This window comes from Aedes albopictus, chromosome 3, assembly GCF_035046485.1.
Source record: "Aedes albopictus strain Foshan chromosome 3, AalbF5, whole genome shotgun sequence".
NCBI classification, from domain to species: domain Eukaryota; kingdom Metazoa; phylum Arthropoda; class Insecta; order Diptera; family Culicidae; genus Aedes; species Aedes albopictus.
The window spans coordinates 126,966,866-126,986,930 of NC_085138.1; the positions used below are offsets into that span (position 1 = coordinate 126,966,866).

The following is a 20,065-nucleotide window of genomic DNA, read 5'->3' on the forward strand; positions in this document are numbered from 1 at the left end:
ATTGCTTTTCATTCACCGAAAAATAATGACGGATGCATGAGCCTTAACCAAAAGAATAATTTGACATGTCATCTTGCTGACTATACAATTTTAAGGCGCCAGAGTAATATGTAGCCGTAAGTTTGAATCTTACGAGAACGTATAGCTCTTGTTCATGTTGTTTGAAATTTTAATTCTGCTCAATAACTGCGAGTAAATTTACAAAATTATAATCTAGACATTTTTTGATCGATACCTTTTGTAACGTTACGACTGTTATGAGGTATTTCAAGTTATAACTATAAAATTTCGATTCGTATCGTAGAAGGATAGGAGATAAATATAGAAAAGCAAACCAAACCAACTGGCATTCAATGTTCTCGTAGTACATTTTCCAAGAACTAGTAACGGTAAACGAACCTTCGTGTGTATTGAGCGTAAGCATTGAAGTATGTGCTTTCCTATTTCTTCCCCTAGACTAGGAGGTCGGTTATCCAAAACGAAACATCCGTCGGCCGGAAACGGAGGAAGCAGTGGCGTGGGCTGTCAGAGCGATGATTCAATCTGTTTATCGATGAAGAATCCTGTGGAAAGGCGGAAAAACAACCTCACCGCCAAGAATAACAACAACAACAATAGTAGACTGCTATCCTTCGGTGGAACGGCTCCCTGGCGGCTGCATGGTCTCAACTCGGACAGGTAGGTAGGTAGATAGGTAACGTTGGGTTAGGTTATGAACGGAGCTTAACACTGATAGATAGTGCATGTGACGATGGCACCTTTAACGTATTCAGTTTAGGATATTCTACGTAAATTCAACCTAAGGTCTGAGGGATGCCATCCTTCACCCCTTTTCACGCTAACGAACTTCACTTGCAACTTTCTGCGGTGTGTTTTTCATGCATTTTACCTCCCGCACTAATGATACATCTCTTGATTATTATTTTTTTTTCTCTTTCCAGGATAGGAACCATCTCGGCGTCGACACAGGCGGTCCCAATGGCGGCGAGGACCTACAGCAACGGTGGCACCGATCCAGCTGGCATCGTATCTTCTTCGTCCCCGTTGAGCAACAATGCTGGTAGCAGAGCAGCCATAGCCCGAGGAGCTCAGTATCATCATAACCACCACCTTCACAACCATCACCACCATCATCATCATTACCACCACCGGTCTGACCTCTCGGGCCAGTCCGGTGGGGGCACCTGCGACCAGAGCACCCAAACGCCGGAAAACATCGAGAGGGAAACCCGCCGGCAACGGTTCTGCTCCTTCCGGTTGCATCTCAACAGTGTGCCGACGCCGAGCATAAATTTCAATTTGAAATTTTTGGCCAGCAAAAAACGAACCAACCTCTCGGCGAACGCCGTTGCCACCGAGCAGAAGGCCACCAAGGTATGTGTGTGTGGAAGGTATATAATTAATAGGCAAAGTATTCTGCTCGGGCGACCTTCTCCTGTCCCACCTATAACTTGATGGGCTCCCGGGATCGGCACGGCATGGGTGGAAATATTTAACGATTCTCTTGTGTGAGTATTCTTGGCGAGAGGGACATATAGAACTTGGGTTCCTGTCCTCTGGAAAAGCGGTGCATCTTACTTCCAGTGAAGCTGACATTGAACCAACAGCTAGGGCGACATGGTCGTTAAAGCTTCATTGGAACCTGAACGTTACCGTTATTAAATGAAACAGATGGATCATTTTGGGGCATGCTCTCAAGTATGTACTTACATATGTTTTGAACCCAACCCAACCCAACGAGCATTACACATCATTTTTTTTTTTCTGCCGTTACGTGACAACAAGGACAGAGTATGCATGTTAGCTTAGTTCTTTGTGTACACTATAGCTATTAATTGCTACTAATCACGTGATTTTATCACTTGAAATGCTGGGCAGACTGGAAATTTGGGGTTCGCACATATGTGACAAGCAATGTACTTTGTATTATTTCTTCTCTTATGAATTGTGGATGGGAAAATTGAATCTACTAAAAATCACCTGAGTGGAAGCTCAGGTTATTAAAACTTGGGTCCTGGTCCGACGCCAACGGAGGAGTAAGGACTATTTTCCCGAATTAACCCTAAACAGTACCCATTGCCACCAAACCGTTTTTCCGGAGCCTCCAGATAGTATTGCTTCGTAGGGGCGCTAGTGTAGTTTGTAAACTCGAGATTAGTTGATTGGTATTACAGCTACGGACATCTTAATTTGCAGGTCCGCCTACCCTTTTATGACCACCATCCTATGCACACTTCCATGTGGTTATTGAGGCCAACCTGGCAGTTCTAAGAGTACTGTTTGTGCCATGCATTTGGATGCGCAAGGGTGCCGATAGCCATCATACCGATAGTGTCACAAAGTGCATTGAGTGGCACGGTTCGGTATGCACTTTAGAGGTGGGCAAAACGGCTCACTTCAGTGATCGGATCCGAACCGGATCCATCACATTAGTGAACCAGATCTTGTGAGCGGATCAGCGGATCCGTTATGAACCACCAAGCATCATCGAGCAAATGGGATTGCTTGCCTCCAGTTTACTCTCTCAAAATCAGCATAGGACACTCATTCTCTTGAAACGTTATAGACCACCTCACGGCGAAATTATATCTCTTTCGCTCTTTCAGAGAATTTGAAAACAACAGGACCAGTACCCGTCAAATTTGACAGGTGTTGGTCCTGCTGTTTTCTAATTTCCCGTAGGAGAGAAAGAGAGCGATTTCTTGATGACGTCACCGTGCAATGGAGTATACAGTGGTACAAATTCGTTTAAACGCACCTACTTCTCAAAACATTTTCTTTATGTTGCTGTATATTAAAATTTATGATAATAGCGCTCTGAGTATCACTAGTGATAGTACTTGTAGAAATGTATATTGATATAAAAAATTGTGAAATAGTTAGTCAATAACAATTATGTAAAAAACGAAAAAAGTGCATTTAAACAAATTTTCCACCAAAAACGAGACAGTTATTCCCTGATAAAAATAAAACAAATTAAAAACAATTCTTCGTTACTCTTGCAGATAATGTATTACGTGATTGTCTATCAAAATATATACCAATAAAATACGGATGACCTTTAAGCAAAATTTACCGTTCAAAAATCTAGTGCGTTTAAACGAATTTGTACCACTGTACCATAACCGCATTATCTCTCTCCCACCGCCATTACCACGCAACACACTGCTGAAGAACAGAACGAAAGGAGTGTGTGAGTTCGGATTCGGGTACGGATCGCTCGGATCAGCTCTGTCCAGACCAGGGTTGCCATTATGCAAGATTTATCTGGCACTACCAGATTTTCAGGAGGCAAAAAGACAAAATGAGAAACCACCGATTTTGCCAGATTTTTATTTTCAAAACAGATTATTGATCAACGAAATTCCACCTTGGTGTTTTGAAAGTTTATCTTTCCGACAAGAGAATTTTAGTCAGCTCAAAATTACCAATGCGTTATTTATCAGAATTATTGCGCCAAAAACTCGAGCAAATGCGTTGAAATTCATCATGCTTCTTTTGTAGTTAACTTTTTGCACATTCAAACTATCAAAGTCGGTTGCCTGATACATGTTTTTCAGTTGAATAAGGTTCAATGAATACTTGTTCAATATACATTTCAAGATGTTTTACGCAGCTTTTGTACAATTGTACAATTGTACTTTGTAGTGATTTTTGTGGAAATTGGATTGGATAATCTCGATCGAATTTGCATTCAATTACTAAGAAATAGCTGAGTAGGTGAAGAGGAGAATCGACAATGTCATTCTGGCTTTGAATATTCAATGCGGTACCTAATGGTCAAGTTAGCAATGTCCTTTCTCAATAACTGTGCACATTTTGTACATTGAACACAATACTAACGCTTTTTTGTATTGTTTTGTTTTATCATACTTCACACAACATCCCATGCTGTCATCAAATGTTTTCGAGAGCATCTGATAATAAAGTTAACATTTCATTGAAAAACAACATTGTTTATTATTCAAATTGTGAATTCAGTAAAAAAAAAAACAAAACAATGTTTAACCCTCTTCGTGCATTAGGGTCATTATGACCCCTAAACGTGCACTAGGTCAGCGAGGTGCGCGCAAGCTAATGCACGAAGAAGGTTAAGATTTTCAAAGTTAAGACTATTTTAAGTGTAAAATTAGTAATTAGTTAAAATACACAGAAATAAAAACGAAACAAAAAAGTTAAGACTAGCGCCAGATTTTGCCAGATTTTTCATTACTGACTTGCCAGATAAGTTCAAAAAAATAGTGGCAACCCTGGTCCAGACTGTCTGTACTACTCTTCCACTTGAGCTAGGAACGAGAGATCGTGTTCGTTGTTTGGGGTTGCATAGTCAGGGGGTGAGGGAACTGGGCCACCGGTGTTTGCTGTGTTTGCTTGACGTTAGAAAAATACGTTTCGTCGGATTTGAGAACGAACCAGAGCAAAACAAAAAGAACCTACACCCTTAACCCTTATGTGGCCGGCAGGGTACCGGGGTACCCAGCACCCATTTAAAATACACGGTGTAGAAAAAAGCAAAAAGTTTGCCGGCCACATAACGGTTAAATGAAACAACACAGCGCACGAGTAACTTTCACGCAGCGAGCAAAAAGACAAAAGAATTTTTACGCAGATTTGTGTAACACCGGATCAGCACATTTTTTGTGTTGATCCGGTGTTACACAAATCTGCGTGAAAATTCTTTTGTCTTTTCGGTCGCTGCGTGAAAGTTACTCGTTGCGCTGTGTACATCGAGTTCTGTGTGTATCGGTTCTTTTAGGCTCTTTCTCACAAGGCGTGATCCGGCTCTCTCAGAAAAAGATCCACGGCTCACTCCCCCAGTTTACTGATACGGATCTTTTTAGCGGGTCCGGATCTGATTGCTCATCTCTAATATACTTGCCATCCTTAGGCACAAGAACCTGTACGTACTTTCCAGCGTACCGCGATAACTGTCTATACTGCTGTGTGCAACACCTAAGTATAGACTGGGGCAGCAAGGGTTACAGTCCCGAGGTCTGATAAACCTGCGAGTCAGCCGCGTAGTCACAGGCTATGAATAAGTATATTAACCCCTTTTCAAGGTGTCAAGCGACCCGTGTCCCGTGACGTGACCCATGATGCTTGATCGTTAACAGAGCCTGTGGGGTACTTGGGCACCCCCTACAGTATTTCGTCTCTTACCGCGTTAATGCAGGCTTCTGGCGTGGTGTAACTCCTTTACCGTACTACTCGTGGGATCTAACAATAAGTACAAATAATATAAATCAAAAATCTAGTGAAAGTAATGGTGAGGCTAACTCCTTCGCGAGAAGTGGGTTGACTGGGTCTCCGTTTAGGAGAAGTTAGGAGTAGGGAGCTGTGAGTGAGCCATGATTCTTTTCAAATGACTTACGATTCGCTGATGTTCATTACGATTGCGAAAGGAGTTAGTATGACTGTACACCTAATGAATCATCATGCAGAAAATTGCAATCTTTGACAATTAATTTTGTTTTCATACTTATATCACAGCTTATATTATGTGGCCGGCTCGCACCAGCGGTTTGATTCTTCGGAGAAATTAACGAAAACCTGCGAGTCCTGCATTTCAATACCTTATGCTCAGACGTGCAGATCGTCAATATCCATACCATGCAAATCAATTTTCTCGAAAGCTGGGTAGATTTGTACGAAAAGGAATCGCATCGAAAATTGACTTTTTTTTTAATCCTGGAAATGAGTAACTGAATCAATCAAAAGAGCCGACTCTTTTTTGAGAGTGAATCGAGAGCGATTCACTCTCAAAATTGAATCATTTTTTCGATCTATAGTCTCCACTGCTTCGCACTTCAGGTTCATTGGTTATCCGCTTGTCACGTTCATAATTTTCGTAAATACAGGGATTTAAAAACAATCACAGATACACATGAATGTTTCTTCCGGGCATGCGTGCATGTTTTGTTGCATTAGTCAAGACCATACACACCCTTGATAAATTACTATACAAACTACAGTTTTTGACAGTACATTTTGGATCACCGGCTCCAGGGGTGTTTCAGGTGCTTGCACGGGTATTCTACGACCCAGAGTTTCCTACGCCTCTACGCCTCTACGTTCCTCTACGCCTAGAGATTCCATGAGGTGCCATGAATGGCACTCCAGTGGAATCCCGGAGGTTTCAGTGGGTCGCATGGGGTTTTCAAATCGGAAAGAGGGGTTCATACTATGGAAACATTCTGTAATCCCAGTAATCCCTTTGAAATAGCACTAAACGTCCTTCAACTCCTGAGCAGAGATGCCAGATGATTTTCTGTATCACTCGTTCGAAAATCTGTATCCCATATAAAATTTGAGTGAGAAATCTGTATTCCATACAAGTAGAAAATCTGTATTTCATATGAACGCTATCTGTAATGATGCTGAAAAATCTGTATAATACAGATAAATCTGTATATATGGCATCCCTGCTCCTGAGACCCCTTCATAAAAACCCTTGAAACCCCTTAAAACGTCCCTGAATCGCCTTTAAATTCACCTGAAACTTTCATAGTTTCACTGAAATGTTTTTGAAACCCCCGTAATCAATCTAAATAGTCACTGAAATCCCTTGGATTTGAGGATGCACCTGTAACCTCCTGAAACGATCCAGACATGAAATGCCTCGAAAGGCCCATAATATTTGAATCGCCATTCAAATCATCATTCAATTTAAAAGTGGATCACAGGTGACACCTGGAGGAAGATAGAGGAGCGGAGGAAAGCCAAAGCCGCTACAGAGTGAGCGAAAACACGGGGAGCCAAAACTGTAGCCCTTCAGCGCTATTCGGCTCTCAAGAAGGAGTGAAGCGCTCATGTATGCTCAGAGCTGACCCCGTAGTATCTGCACAAGTGCTGCATCAATTATTCTGCAACATATGGGAAACCGCGACATTTCCGCTCGACTTGATGCAAAGCGTCTTAGTAAAGGTGCCCAAAAATGATGAACTGACTGCTTGCGATAATTGGTAGGGTTACATGTTGCTGTGCATCATTCTCCAAGTCCTCTACAAAGTGATCCTCAACCGGATACAGGAGAAGATTGACACAACTCTTAGGCGGCAGCAGGCAGGATTACGTGCCGGACGATCCTGTGTGGACCATATTGTTACCATATCATCTTGGAGCAAATCAATGAATTTCAAGAATCTCTCTATCTGATGTTCATTGATTACGAAAAAGCTTCCGTCTCAATCACGAAAACATGGGGAGCCCTCAGGCGCAAGGGTCTCCTGTCTGATCCCATCCGCGTCGATGGTGTAGTGAAGTAAGGATGTATGTATCCTATCACCGCTACTGTTCCTCATCGTAATCGACGAGAACATGATTGGAGCCATTAATCGTGAACCAAATAGTGCGTTGCAGTGGCAGCCCATTGTGCACGTAGTGTCAGCGTCAGAGCTCCTATTAATTCTCTGGCTTGCCTGCCTGAAGAGACAGTGAACGGAGCGTGGATGTTGAGGACCATCAAGTAAAAAGCCCGCAATCGAGATGACTGAGCAGCAGCTTGGCAAAATAATCGACTTTGCGTCCACGAAGTTCAACATAAGCAAAGACTTTAAAACGGTGCTGTTGCGACTTCAGAAGTCGATGGACCATGCCTAGCAAGATTACGAGAGACTCGTGAAAACTGCAGCAGTGGCAGCACTGACGAAAGCAAAGGTTACGAAGTCTACCCAGACAGAAACCATCACTTTCGCAGGAAACTCAAAACGTGTAGCGGATGCGATTACTTTTGATAAGCACTTGCAGAAGCGGGTGAGGCAGCCTTCAGATAAGGAGCTGTCTGGTGGTGCCCGCAAGGCTAGGCGGATACTGACCCCGAAGGTCGACAGTGATGCTGGCAAGTCAGGCGTCCCAGAAAGATGGCAATGGAGGGCCTGAAAAGGCTGGCACATATAGCTGTCCTCTAGGGGGCCAACTCGACTAACTGTTGGTCGGCGCGCCATTTCCTCTGTAGGTGAAACACGATTGTGGATACCGTGGCTGACACGGCGTTCCACTCGTCCACCCCCGTACCCATCCTCTGTACTATGTTATCGGGAGCAGTATCCGTACTGCATACCTCCCACATGCTCGATCTCTGCTGCGCGAAGCGCGGGCATTCGAACAGCACGTGTTCCGCCGTCTTCGCGCTATTTGCACACTCCGGACATGATGGCGAATCTGCATGCCCGAACCTGTGTAAGTACCACCTAAAGCAGCCATGGCCCGACAGGAATTGTGTCAGGTGAATGTTTACGCGTCCTGAGCCTGTGTATCCACCTACCCTTGGTCGAAGAGTCTCAGACCCTCTGCCATTTCATCATGGACGAAATTCTGGCGTTTCGTCGTGCACCTCTTGTACCTCTTTCTTTGTAGCACCAGCACTAGTGCTATCGTTATCATGCCCGCTAGCACGCATACCGCATCTTTCGAGACGGTCCGGTATGCACTGGCCACCCTGAGGCACATTAGCCTGGTTATGCTTTCTAGTCTTTCTACATTCCGCTTTACTTTGAGCGCATTCGACCATGCAGTATCCGCCACAGTACCGACTACAACTACAACAACAGCAGTGCCGGGGCCCGTAGAGTAGCTACACGTTCACTTCATAAGTGGATGGTCATGGGTTCGATCCCAGTCCCAGCACTTGCAATTTTTCGTCGGTTGCTCTTCTCCCCAAGAGCAGCTGACACCTGACCCTCTTCTGAGCATATGCTCTAACGGACCCGGAGACTTGGATATCGACAAAGGCAACGTATAATGAACCCCCAATCGGACTGAAAAGGAACAAGAGCCACACATCAGCATCCTCGTGCTCATCATTTACCATGGACAGGGTAGAAAAGTGACAGCATCGCAAAGGTAACCAGTACGATATAGTACAATATGAATAGATTACATCTGGGCGCTAAACAAAAAATTAAGTACAGCTGCCAATTGGAATCGCTCACGCAGTGCCCTAGTGGACAAAAGAGCTGTAACATTAGGTTAAGTGATTGAATTATAAAAAACAACAGCAGACAGCGAGTAGAAGAAGAGGGGACTAGGCCAAGGCCAAGCCCTCGCAGGTGGAAGACATCATACTTCGACGAAGGGGTATTTGGGGAGGCGCTCCGCCGTGAGCGAAACTTAATCGGTTTAGACGGCGACGAGCTAGTAGCGGTGCTCTAGCGCGCGTGTGATGCGACCATGCCTAGGCGAGTCCACCCTAGAAATGGGAGGCCATTGGCTTACTGGTGGACCGACGCGATTGCGGACCTGCGCCGCGCCTGCCTAAGGGCTAGGCGGCGGATGCAGCGAGCACGATCAGAGGAAGAGCGAAACGAACGGCGGGTGGTGTTCGCCGCTGCAAAAGCCACGCTGAAGACTGAGAAAAGGGCAAGCAAAAAGGCCTGCTTTGAGGGTGACGCCTACAGGATCGTTATGATCAAGACGAGAGGTATAATGGCTTCTACAGAGCAATCTCCAGAGATGTTGGAGGAGATCATCGAGAGTTTTTTTTCCGTGTCATGATCCTAGTCCTTGGCCTCCTTTCGTAGGACAGCCAGGGACTGGGGCTGGCGATAAGGAGAGGGTCACCGATGTGGAACTTGCGGAGATATCAAAATCCCTTAGCATAGGTAAGGCCTCAGGTTCGGACGGAGTTCCGAACCTGGCCTTAAAAGTAGCAACAGCAACGGATCCCGAGATGTTCAGGTCTATGCAGAAATGCCTGGATGAGGGAGTCTTCCCAGAAATTTGGAAGAGGCATTGCCTGGTTATATTGCCAAAGGCGGGAAAACCACCCGGAGACCCGTCGTCACTTTGACCAATATGGCTGACCGACACGACGAGAAACGTGCTCGAAAAGAACCGAGGGTGTCTCAAGAGAAACCAGTTCGGTTTCTGGAATGGGAGGTTACAAAAACCACCGAGATAGCGTTCCAGCGAAAAGAAGAGGGATTCGCTACTGTGAAGAAGTGACTCTGGGGATGTAAGGAACGCGTTTAATAGCGCCAGTTCGCCAGCTATTGCCGATGCTCTCCTGCGTCTGGGATACCCGGGTACCTGTACAAGATTCTCGGGAATTACTTCCAGAATCGAGTACTAGTTTACGACACAGAGGTGGGTCGGAAGTGCTTTTACATAACCTTAGTAGTCCCGCTAGGTTCCATCCTGGGACCGGTGTTATGGAATGTCATGTACGACGAGGTGTTGATGTCAAAATTTTCTGAGGGAGTGACAGTCATCGGCTTTGCTAACGACATTATGCAGAAGGTCTACGGTAAATCGATTGAAGAAATGAAATTGACAGAAGTCCACTCGTTCGCAGTTGTGGATCAGTGGATGAGATCTAGAAAATTTGAATTGTCTCACTCCAAAACTGAGATCCGTAGCATAATCATCGTTTAACACTCATAACTCATTTATCGTTTCTTATTTCTTTCCAGGTCCTGGGTCTAGTGTTTTTCACCTTCGTATTCTGCTGGGCGCCGTTCTTCATCTTGAACATCATCTTTGCGGCGTGGCCCAACGTGGAAGTACCTGACAGAATCGTCAACATATGCCTGTGGTTGGGCTACGTTTCGTCCACTATCAACCCGATAATCTACACCATCTTCAACAAAACGTTCCGGGCGGCGTTCATTCGGTTGCTGCGCTGCCGTTGCGAAAGGTAATTGTTCGCTATGGCTGGATTGACTGTAATATTGATGCATTCTTGGTTTTTGTAGATCTCGTCGTCCATCCCGGTACCGCTCGGTGACCGACAGCCGGGGTGCCGTTAGCTTATGTACGCCATCGGCCTTACCTTTGGCGATATCCCTGCAGGGGGCTCCCCTGCTAACCCCAACTAGCACACAAGTGACGCCGCTCAGTGATTTTCGTGGTAGCTACGAAATCACCGATGACGACTGTTAGGATATTGTTTCTCTCTCTCTACAATCTATGTATCTGTAGGTACCTGTGAACCAATTTGTAGTAATGTAAGCGAACTGTGCACGCAGTTTAAAGTTTTAACTAAACACATTCGAACACACAAACTAAATAATGGAAAGCAACAATCATGGCAAACGTTAGAGCTTATGTTGAATGGAAGGACATTCACTAGTCACAATTGTCGATACAGCATTAGGGTGGAAAAAATAAAAGTTAATCAAATTTCCACATCCACACACATAAGCAATGTATACCAAAAGTATTACACGTTAGAAATTCGTTTAGAACATTTAAGTAGGAGATTTATCGATGTTACAGCAGCGAATGCAAATGCTGAAATTAAAGATCTGTTTTACATCGTTCCGAAGTCTATGTTTATTTGAAAGAAATTCCATGAAAATTTGTGAAATGTTTGAGTTTTACGGTCGTATTTATGAGTTATGGTGGAAGATTTGGCCGTTAAAACGTTTTAACGTCACTGTAGAATGTGTCATAGGCATATAGTTAGTTGTTTACTAGCATATATAATTGAAATTGATCACTTTTCGCAGTTTTTGGCGTCTATATTTTTTTTTTTGCTGAAGATATGGTCAAACTCTATGCGACCACGATTCTCATCGGTCTCATTAGATAACGGGGTTCAAACTTTTACTGCGGTTCATTTTATTGCAATAGGCTCAGTGTACCAGTTATGGCTATAGTACCTCAAATTCGCCATAGTTGATGTTCAACCTTTAATGATGTAAATCGTTGCGATCGTTCAAACCTCACAATTTGCTCAAATTATGATAGAAATAAATAATTTTCCGTAACTTTTCGGATTCCTCGCCATAGTGTACCAGTTATGGCTAATCTCATAAGGAATGCATGTAAATAGTGCGAAGTGGAACACAAATTAACAAATGTGTCCATAACTGGTACAGGGTTCCTATCATTGGCACACGACGTAATAAATACTGAGAGTAGTTTTGGCTACGTTTCTATATTTTTCTTGTAAAGTATGAGAACTAATCAATCATTTCACATATCGATGACATTCGTCGGTCTTCTTTTATTTTTATAGAAATAGTTTTCCTTGGGTAGTGCGATAAATGGTACAGGCACCCTAAATAGTATTTGAAATAAAAAAAAACTATAATGTTACCTTCAGGGTGAAATTGATCAGTAAATGAAAAAAAAGTGCTGAAAATATGTTTTCCATCAAAATTAACCATCACAGAATGTGAAAAACTACGCAAAACTCTAATTAAATTTCTAAACTTTTAATTATTTTAGTTTAAAGTTTAATAAATCCAAATAAAACGCTTGAAAGTATGCGTTTTCCATACTAAATTAGTGATAACTTCCGAAAAAGTTTATTTTTATGCATAAATTAGAATATTTAGAATTTATGATAATGAAATCGTGTTTAGCGAATACTTGGCAGCTAAAACACCCATTTGAATACTGATAACATATGCGATAAGCCACGATAAGAAAAGATTATAAGTGTTTTTTGAAGCTCACCATACACCCAATTTTGGAAAATTTTGAATTTAATACAGAAATAAATGACTAGTTGGCTATAAAACATGTAAACTCATTATTCAATAACCATCACGGTTATTTTCTACAAATTGTTTTTAGTTTGAAGCAATATTTTTCACAAATGAAGATGACCCTCACGTCGATCAATTTCATCCGAAATCACAGTACCAAATAACGTATAATTTATAAACTTACAGCGCCTCCTGACGGCAATAATTAAAAATTTTACATTTTTACATTCGCATGACCATACTTATAGCTCGTTGACCGTTCCATAGACTTATTAATTTCGCTCTAATTATATCGGAAATTATACTTGAAATTGTAAGAATTGTATCAGACATTTGTTCAAAACTTCCTAAGAAAGCTTATGGGGCTTCTCGAAGGATGTATATTTTTTTTCCCTGTAGGGGTACACAACCACTGCGACCATTAATTGATCTATTGTGGTAAGACCCAGTTGCTTTATGCAGTACATTAGTACACTCACTAGTATTTAGAACTAGCGATTGTTTTTTTTTTTAGGCCTGCATTATACCCCAGTCTGGAATAGCTTCCAAAATGAAAGCCACTACTTTCTTGGGATTTATATTCCACCAGATATCTCGGGGATGCATGATGCATCCACCGAAATAACGTTCTCTCTTCTTAAAGAGAAAACTACACTCACAAAGTAGATGTTCCGTGGTTTCAGAGTTGAAACCACAGAACCGACATTCTTCTGATTGAATCTTCTTGAGCTTCAATAGAAAGTGTCGAGATGGGCAGTGCCCGGTTAACAAACCTGTGTACACACTTAATTCGCGTTTACTAAGTTTCAGTAGTGTGTTCGTGTTTTTCACGCTTGGCACGATGAATCTCTTTGACTGGGATATTCCAGGTGCAGTATGCCAGTTTGCTCCTACGCTCTGTTTCTCCCATTTTTTAGCTCCATCGATAGAGCACTTGATGATACTCCACAGAAGGGTTCCGGTCCATACAAGGCACTCAGAGATCCCTCCCTAGCTAGCTGGTCCGCAATTTCGTTGCCTGCAATTCCACAATGACCTGGTACCCAGAATAATTTTACAGTATTCCTTCCAGCCAGTTCCTTCAGTAGTGTAATGCACTCCCATACTAGCTTAGAATAACATTCAAATGTGCAGACTGCCTTTAAAGCTGCCTGACTGTCTGAAAAGATATAGATATTCGCATGTCTATATTTTCTTTTAAGACAGATGGCAGCGCATTCCAAAATAGCTTGAATTTCAGCTTGGAACACCGTTGGCCATTTACCCATTGGTATGGCGAGTTTAGTCCTGGGTCCATATACTCCAGCCCCAGTTCTATCACTCATTTTCGATCCATCCGTATAGAATACAATAGATCCTGGTCGAACCGTTGGTCCTCCTGATTCCCATACGCTCCGATCATCAACCGAAACTTTGTATGGTATATCTAAGATGAATTTTGGTTCCATCCAGTCTTCATTTTGTATTACTAGTGGATTTACAGTAACATTGGTTAAGATTTCCAAATGTCCTGTTAGATCGCCTTCTAAGATGTTCTTATATCTTTTTAACTTCAAGGCACTTTTCTTCGCCTCTAGTTGCACAAATTGGTGCAAGGGTAGCAGATGCATTAAGGCATCTAGTGTTGAACCAGGAGTACTTCGAATAGCTCCTCTAATTGACAATGTTGCTAAACGTTGAAGTTTAGCCAGCACTCGTTGGGCTGTTTTGGTTTTGGTTTTAGGCCACCAGACTAGAGAGGCATAAGAGACTTTGGGTCTAACAACTGCCAGGTAGATCCAATGAACTATCCTGGGTTTTGGCCCCCACTTTCCCCCGATCACTCTCCGACAGGCCCAAAGAGCAGTTGTTGCCTTATTTACTTCATGCTCTAGATGTTCACTCCAGTTCAGTTTTTTATCTAGTATGACTCCTAAATATTTCACCCTGGAGGAGAATGTCAACTGTACCCCATCCAAGGACGGTGCCTTTATATTGACATTTCTTTTTCTTGTTAAAAATATAAGAGTAGTTTTTGAGGAATTTACGTTTAGTCCCTCTCCTTTACACAAGGCAAGAGTGTAGTTTAACGCTATTTGCATTCTGTTTGATAGCGTTTCATCATCCCTCTTACCACTATCACGATATCATCTGCATAACCAATGACTTCGAATCCCATTGCCACTAAACTATTAAGCAAGTCATCAACAACTAAAGACCACAGCAATGGTGAAAGTACACCTCCTTGGGGACAGCCCTTAGACGTACTTACTTTAATGGTTGATTCGCCCAGTCTGGAGACAATACATCGATTTCTCAGCGCTGCAGTGATCCAGTCAACGATTGAGCCATGAAAGCCCCGTTTATACATAGCTGATCTGATTGAAGCATGTGAAGCGTTATCAAACGCACCTTCAATATCAAGAAATGCACAGTACGCTACTTCCTTGTATTTGATGCTTTTTTCTATTTTTTGTGTCAACGTGTGAAGGGCTGTTACCGTCGACTTGCCTTTGCAATAGGCAAACTGTAATTTATTTAGCTTGTGAGCTTTTAAAAACGAGCCTTTGATGTGCTCATCCAGAATCTTCTCCATTATTTTGAGTATAATTGAGGTTAGACTAACGTGCCTCTGGAGCCGGCCTTCTGATACCTTATTCCACCAACTGGGAATGTAGCACAGTGTCATGCTACTAATAAACATCTCAACTAAAGCAGGGATGATTATGTCCCTACCGTGCTGTATTAGCGCCGGAAAAATGCCGTCTTCTCCAGCAGATTTGAAAGAGTCGAAGGAATTTGTTGCCAAGTCCACCATTGCCACTGTGAAAATTTTTCGGGATTCCATGAGTGCATCTTTTCTGTTCATATTGCGCACACTTAGAAAATTAAACCGAACTCTCGGTTGGCTGTTCGGTTGAAAATGAATTAACCGAGTGTTCGTTACAAATTTAATTTGACCCTAAACGTCAAACTTACCGAAGTGGTCGGTTGGAGCTAAAGCAAAATAAAGAAACCGAAGATCGGTTGTTTTGGAATATCTTCGGTGTTTTCGGACCGAGAAATCGAATAAAAACAACGCCAATAATGTCTGCATATTTTATTAATCACTCATTTAAATCCATTAATAGGTTGCATTTTGTTAAAAGCGATATGGTTTCCAATGGCATTTTCGTCCGAAATGTTTCCATATTACCGGAGGAGTTCGCTCGCATCCGGATGTTGCGCAGGTATCAACTGGAACAAAGTTGGAAAAATATAATCAAGCACACGTTATTTTGAACATAGACGGTAATATTCAAATTATAAAATCACTTACCGTCATTCTCAATCGGACTCCTTATGTAATCGCAAAAGCCGAGACTAGTAATTCCACAAATCACTGGAAAATTCAACGTGACAAACGTTGAGTAAAACAAATATGGCTGACCGAATGTTGAGCTCGCCAGCACGGTGAACCGAGTTTTCTCGGTATTTGTCCACCGAATTTGCATTTTCTCCAGAAGAACCGAGCTTTTCGGTAGTTATGACATATGAATCTGTCATTGCTAACGAACACTCGGTTTCAATCAATAAAGTATCGCAAACATACCGAAACCCTCGGTTCATCAGTTGCAACCGATTAAGTTCGTTTAAAAATTAAACCGAGTTCGGTATTAAAAACTAAGTGTGCGTCCAGAATTTGTCCTCAATTGTCCCGATGAATTTTCATCAACAGCAAATGAGCCTGGGAAATGTTTTTCCATCAGTACTTCCAATGTTTCTGAAGGACTTCTGGTGAATGTGCCATTATCCTTCTTAACGTTGCCTAGGTCATTTGAGTGTTCCTTAGAAAGGACTTTTTGAAGCCTGGCCGCTTCTGAAGTGTATTGGATGTTTTCACACATGAATCTCCAATGTCTTCGTTTGCTTTTCCTTATTTCAGTGCTATATTCGGTTAGATCCTTTCTATATTGGCCCCAATCCGAAGTTGCTTTTGCTCTGTTGAAGAGTTTTCTTACTTTCCTCCTCATTTTTTGTAGAGCGTTGTTCCACCAAGGGACTTTCCTGTTTGAACTCCTTTCCCTTTGTGGACAACTTTCGTAGTATGCTTGTATAATTTTGTTAGTGACCATCCTAGAAGCTTCTTCTAGTTGCTCTGCTGTTCTTATTTTTTCGTCCAGCAGAGGTTGCTTGGTAGTGGTAGTGGTGGTGGATGTATATTGGAATCACTCCAGCGCTTTCAAGTGAACGTATTGTAAAAAAAAATCTGAAACGATTCCTACAATTTGAGGCTACATTTTGATGACCAATTAGTCGTGTAGTAAGATCGAAGTACAGTAATCCATTGCACAATTGTTAGTCAGTCAGTTCACAATGTTATTCAAATGAAACTAACCCATAATTGTGCTATTACTGTAGGATTTATTGTAAACAAACTTTGTTTGTTTCTAATAGTCACCACTTTTCACGTTTCTGGCTTCAACGATCTAGATGATGCCGTGCATATCAGTAAATAACAAATTAATAATGAATAAAAATGATTACTTACACACACTTTTTCTTTAATTTTTGTTAAGCATAAAATGTTGTAGCCTAGGTCACCAAGATGTTGTTGCAATTGGTATTCCTTTACATGTACTAGACATTCTGCGAAGAATAACTTATTTTACAAGCGTCTTATCACTCTGTCTGCCTCCTTTGACACTATCTATATTCTATTTGCTTAAATATTTTGTTTATAATAAAGCCTCTCACTCTCACATATATTCTCACAAGGATACTAAACACCAGTAAAGGATAAACGGTACGATAGAAGCTTTCTCTTTGAATGCGAAGCTCTCTGAATAAGAGCTTTTATCCAGTTCGTGATTGCGCGTTCTTATTTATCTAAGGTGAATTATCATATCCCAGTTCTACAACACAGCAGCATAACTTTATTCCAGCAGCATATTTTTTCATCTGAGTTGAAAGCTGCGAGCAATGTGGATTGACACAGACTCATCTACATTACCGTTTATTTTAGGTTGACTTTAAATTATACAACGTATACTTGTCAGGCTCAAAATCCCACTGAAGACATATCCTAACTAAACGCATCAAAATAATAAAAAAAATAAAACTTAAATTCGTCTTATTATCCTGGGCGGAATGCTAACATAAGGCTGAATTTCAGAAGGCTGAATGCACAAAAGGCTGAAAGTAACATAAGGCTGAATTTCAAAAGGCTGAATTTGCGAAAATGCAGGAAAGGAGTTATAGAACTTCTTCTTCTTCTTTTTATGGCGTAACGTCCCATCTGAGACAAAGCCTGTTTCTCAGCTTCTATACGCATCTCTACAGTTATTAATTGAGAGCCTTCTCTGCCAATGACCACTTTGCATTTGTATATCGTGTGACAGGCAAGAAAATACTTTGTGCCCGCGGTAGTCAAGGAATTTTCCATTACAAAAAGTTCCTGGTCCGAGTGAGAATCGAACCGGTCACTCTCAGCATGACTACCCGTTTGCTTACCACATCGGCTAAATATATGAGCCCTAGTCATAGACTGTGCATAGTGAAGAGGCCAATGATGCATACCAACGAACATAAAAAATGACTGATGATATTTTAATCAGAGATTTTCCCTTCTTTTCAACATACGCTATTCTTTGGAGAAATACTATCATATGTCCTGTTCAGCGACGCCGGTTGAACTTGCTCGAAGTTGCTGCATCTCGCTTTTACCCATTTGTCGTCAAACGGGTAAGAGCGGGATGCAGCAACTTCGAGCAAGTTCAACCTACGTCGTTGAACAGGGCTGTAGTTACGTATGCGATCACTAATGTATAGCATGGGATTGTTAGCGCGGACAAACAGTCCTAACGCTTCCCGTTGTAAAACATAGTAACGGAAGCATGTTCGAATAATGAAAAAAAAAAAAATAGTTTGGCCAACCATTAACCAATGAGCGATAGTATGCGTCAAATGTCAAGCTCTAGCAAACCAATACAAGTGCCAGGGCTGGTCGGCCAACTGGCAAATTTTCAAAAAGACCGTTATATCAGTGTACGTTTTGAATAATAAGAGTTTTGTCTGTTTGTCTGTGATGTTAGTGTTGGGCTGATCTTCAGCATGACTGCTTATGGGATCATCGTTTGAGAAGTAGTCGAATCATTATTTCAGCCTTGTTTTTCAATCTTTTGATATTTTCAGCCTTTCGTTATTCAGCCTTTTGTTATTTCAGCCTTTTGTGTTTCAGCCTTTTGTACGTAACCCTTCTTGGCAGTACCACGTGTCAACATCATGTTAAAGAAAAAAACTATAACTTTGTTATAGTTTATCCGATTTTGATGAACATTCAACAGAAAATCACAAATGAGTTATATTTTTGATATATATGTACAATGGAATCAAATGAATTTTACGTAGATCCGGATCTAGGCCGAACAAACCTAGGGTACCACGGGTACCCCAAAAAGGTTAATTTTGAAGAACACTTTATCACACACTTAATCTAAAATGCCGGGATCTCAGCATTTTTTTAAGATACGCACAGCCGAGAGCTCGGCAAACAACAACTTTGACAGCTCATTACGGAGATTCGGCAACTGTTTTGCTGAGAATCTGCTAACAAACGTAATTTTCACTGAGATATCACTTTTTGAGTTTGCTGAGCAGTCGGCTGTGAGTGGAAAGCCGAGACCGCCAATATGTTTTAAGTGTGCATGTTAGCACAGACAAACAAACGAAACTCTTAGGGGAATTCATTCAAACTTTTCGCCCGATGTCTTTTTCATGAACACGCTGCCACCTGTTGGTATAACCACGCAAGACACTGTCTACCATGATGGATTGCGATGTGACGTTTGCCAACACGCACACTACTACACAACTAGCCAGGTAATTTTCGTTTGCATCATTCAGCAACGTGTACACTAGCAAACGTCAAAGCAATTGAACACTAGCACCTCTGGTGGAACGTTCGCGCAAATCAAATGAAATTCAAATTCATCGTTAAACGCATGTGCCAAGCCCTTTCGAAGAGTGTTTGTCTGTAATGTAAGTATATACTAAATCACTTTATTTTGCTTCTTATTCCAGCACACATTTGCATGAACAGTTTTGAGACGGATGGACCAATTCATCAAATGAGGAATGCATCACGCTTAAGTTTTTCTTATTATTGGGTATTTTAACTTACGCTAATTCTACACTTATCACGCTTATGGATTATAAGTGAATATTGCTCTACAGTACATTTTGCCAAGTCGAGAAAACATTCGATTTAATGGCGCAAAGTTCAGAAAATGTCCACGTGGTTTATGGACAGGCCCTAAGAGGCTTTAATCCTAATGGTCGGTTCACTTTTGATAGACACTCGTAAACCAGCTGGTTAAAGATCACGAGTACTCCAAAGTGTGCATAGACCGTTTTATATTGAAAATAACAAACTATTCGATTATAAAAAATCTATTTAAAAAGTTTGAACAACGTCGTCAAGGGATGTTAGGAGATCGAACAACGCCATATTCTGGACGAAGTATTGAAAGGAGCTTTATCCAATATGGTTAGATTCCTAAAGGCATCAATTTCTGATTTTGATGCTGAAGAAGTTTCTTAAAAAATAATCGCATAAAATATTTCGCATAACTACGAAAAATCGTATAAAAATTCCGAAAATTCCAAAGATT

At 41.7% G+C, this 20,065-nt stretch overlaps 1 protein-coding gene across 8 annotated transcripts in view; it reads left to right on the plus strand.

Annotated features, from left to right (window-relative positions):
- The window catches only part of LOC109621281 (D(2)-like dopamine receptor), a 182,891-nt gene extending 171,636 nt beyond the window's left edge, over positions 1-11,255 (plus strand). For all 8 annotated transcript variants that reach the window (XM_062860612.1, XM_062860613.1, XM_062860614.1 and 5 more), the window contains 4 exons: positions 457-678; positions 942-1,374; positions 10,410-10,633; positions 10,692-11,255. In XM_062860612.1, coding sequence (XP_062716596.1) covers positions 457-678; positions 942-1,374; positions 10,410-10,633; positions 10,692-10,878 — 1,066 coding nt within the window. In that variant the 3' untranslated portion in view covers positions 10,879-11,255. The remainder of the gene's footprint in view (positions 1-456; positions 679-941; positions 1,375-10,409; positions 10,634-10,691) is intronic.
- The last annotated feature ends 8,810 nt before the right edge of the window (positions 11,256-20,065 follow it).